General features: G+C 37.1%; 1 protein-coding gene across 1 annotated transcript; it reads left to right on the forward strand.

The window, feature by feature from the left end:
- The first annotated feature begins 271 nt into the window (after window positions 1-271).
- LOC100641358 (high mobility group protein HMGI-C-like) lies at window positions 272-1,248 on the forward strand. Its single transcript, XM_003391977.3, has 4 exons — window positions 272-394; window positions 705-920; window positions 973-1,026; window positions 1,074-1,248. Exons 1-4 carry the CDS (start codon window positions 371-373, stop codon window positions 1,182-1,184), a joined length of 405 nt encoding a protein of 134 aa, XP_003392025.1. The 5' UTR covers window positions 272-370; the 3' UTR covers window positions 1,185-1,248.
- The last annotated feature ends 128 nt before the right edge of the window (window positions 1,249-1,376 follow it).

Here is a 1,376-nt window from a genome sequence, read left to right on the forward strand (position 1 = left end):
CTGCTCATCTACACCAATCAATGGAGACATCACCTATTGTAAGGAGGAATTAGTGCTAAGGTCATGATAGTCATTGAACTTGTACATATACAGGGACATGCTCTGTTGTTAATTAGGTGAAAATATTCAGTAATTTTCTACTCACCATGATACAGAGCATGTATTAGCACACTCTATCATCACACAATGCTTACCTCAAGCTAATGATTGATTGTCATTGATTGATCATTCAATAATTTAATTAATAGCTTCCATTTTTAGGCGGGAAGAGAGATCACGTGATACCTGAAAAAGAAAAAGCGGGTAACACTCACTCTGTTTTGAGGAAGAAAAGGCAGAAACTGCAAGAGAGCAAGAAATAAATCATAAAATGCCTTTGAAAAAGAAAGGAAAGGTTAGTTAACGCGATTAACTGCCTCCCAAAATTTTCTCATTGAGTTTTCACCAGTAAATGACTTCATTTAGTGTTACAACATGTAATGGAGGGGGGACACGTTAATGAGTATTTTATATTTGAGGGGAAGGAAAATTAATTGATAGTGTACCTGTACTGTAAACTGTTGCTAATGCTGGACTGTGGGTTTTAATTTGACTAATTATTAGCATGGTCATTCAAAATGGTGGGACTAGTAGCTGTTAATTACATTTTTAAACTTCATCATTACCAGCTTATTAATATATTTAATGTCTCTTGTCTCTGTTAGTCTGAGGAGACCCCAGCAGAAGTGGAGGTACCAGTAGCTTCCAAGGAAGAGGAGCAGCCAGAGGAACCAGTTGAGGCAGAGGATCCTGCACCTGAAGACACTAAAGAGGAGGCCTCAGCCGCCCCTCCCCAGAAGAGAGGAAGAGGGAGACCCAAGAAGGACCCTAATGCACCACCAAAACCAAAGGCAGCTCCTAAAACTAAAAAAGCTAAAATTGTAAGTGGATACACGGCAACTAATTAATTGATAATAATGTTCTGTTTGTTAGACTGAAGAGTCTGATGGAGCAGAGGCGCCTAAGAAACGTGGTCGTCCACGCAAAGTAATTAATAATATTCAAATTAATTGATAATGTTTTCTTGTGTATAGAATCCTGAAGCTGCCCCTACTGATAAACCGAAAAGAGGCAGAGGGCGTCCTCGTAAGAATCAGGAACCAACATCAGAAGGAGATGAAGAACCCACACCAGCAGAAGAATAGAATAGAACACGAAACAAATTAATAAATGAATACATTATTAGTCTAACCTGTTGTCTCCCCATTATTATTATTATTATTATTAATTATTCTTCATTATCATGTCATACACACACACATAGTCCATTATTTTCTGCTTTCTTTCCTTTACTACTATTAGTTTTGTGTGTTTTTATTAATTAAAATAAGTTTCAT

The sequence above is a fragment of the Amphimedon queenslandica genome, unplaced genomic scaffold, assembly GCF_000090795.2.
Source record: "Amphimedon queenslandica unplaced genomic scaffold, v1.1 AMPQUscaffold_3152_Cont24849, whole genome shotgun sequence".
In the NCBI taxonomy this organism is placed as follows: domain Eukaryota; kingdom Metazoa; phylum Porifera; class Demospongiae; order Haplosclerida; family Niphatidae; genus Amphimedon; species Amphimedon queenslandica.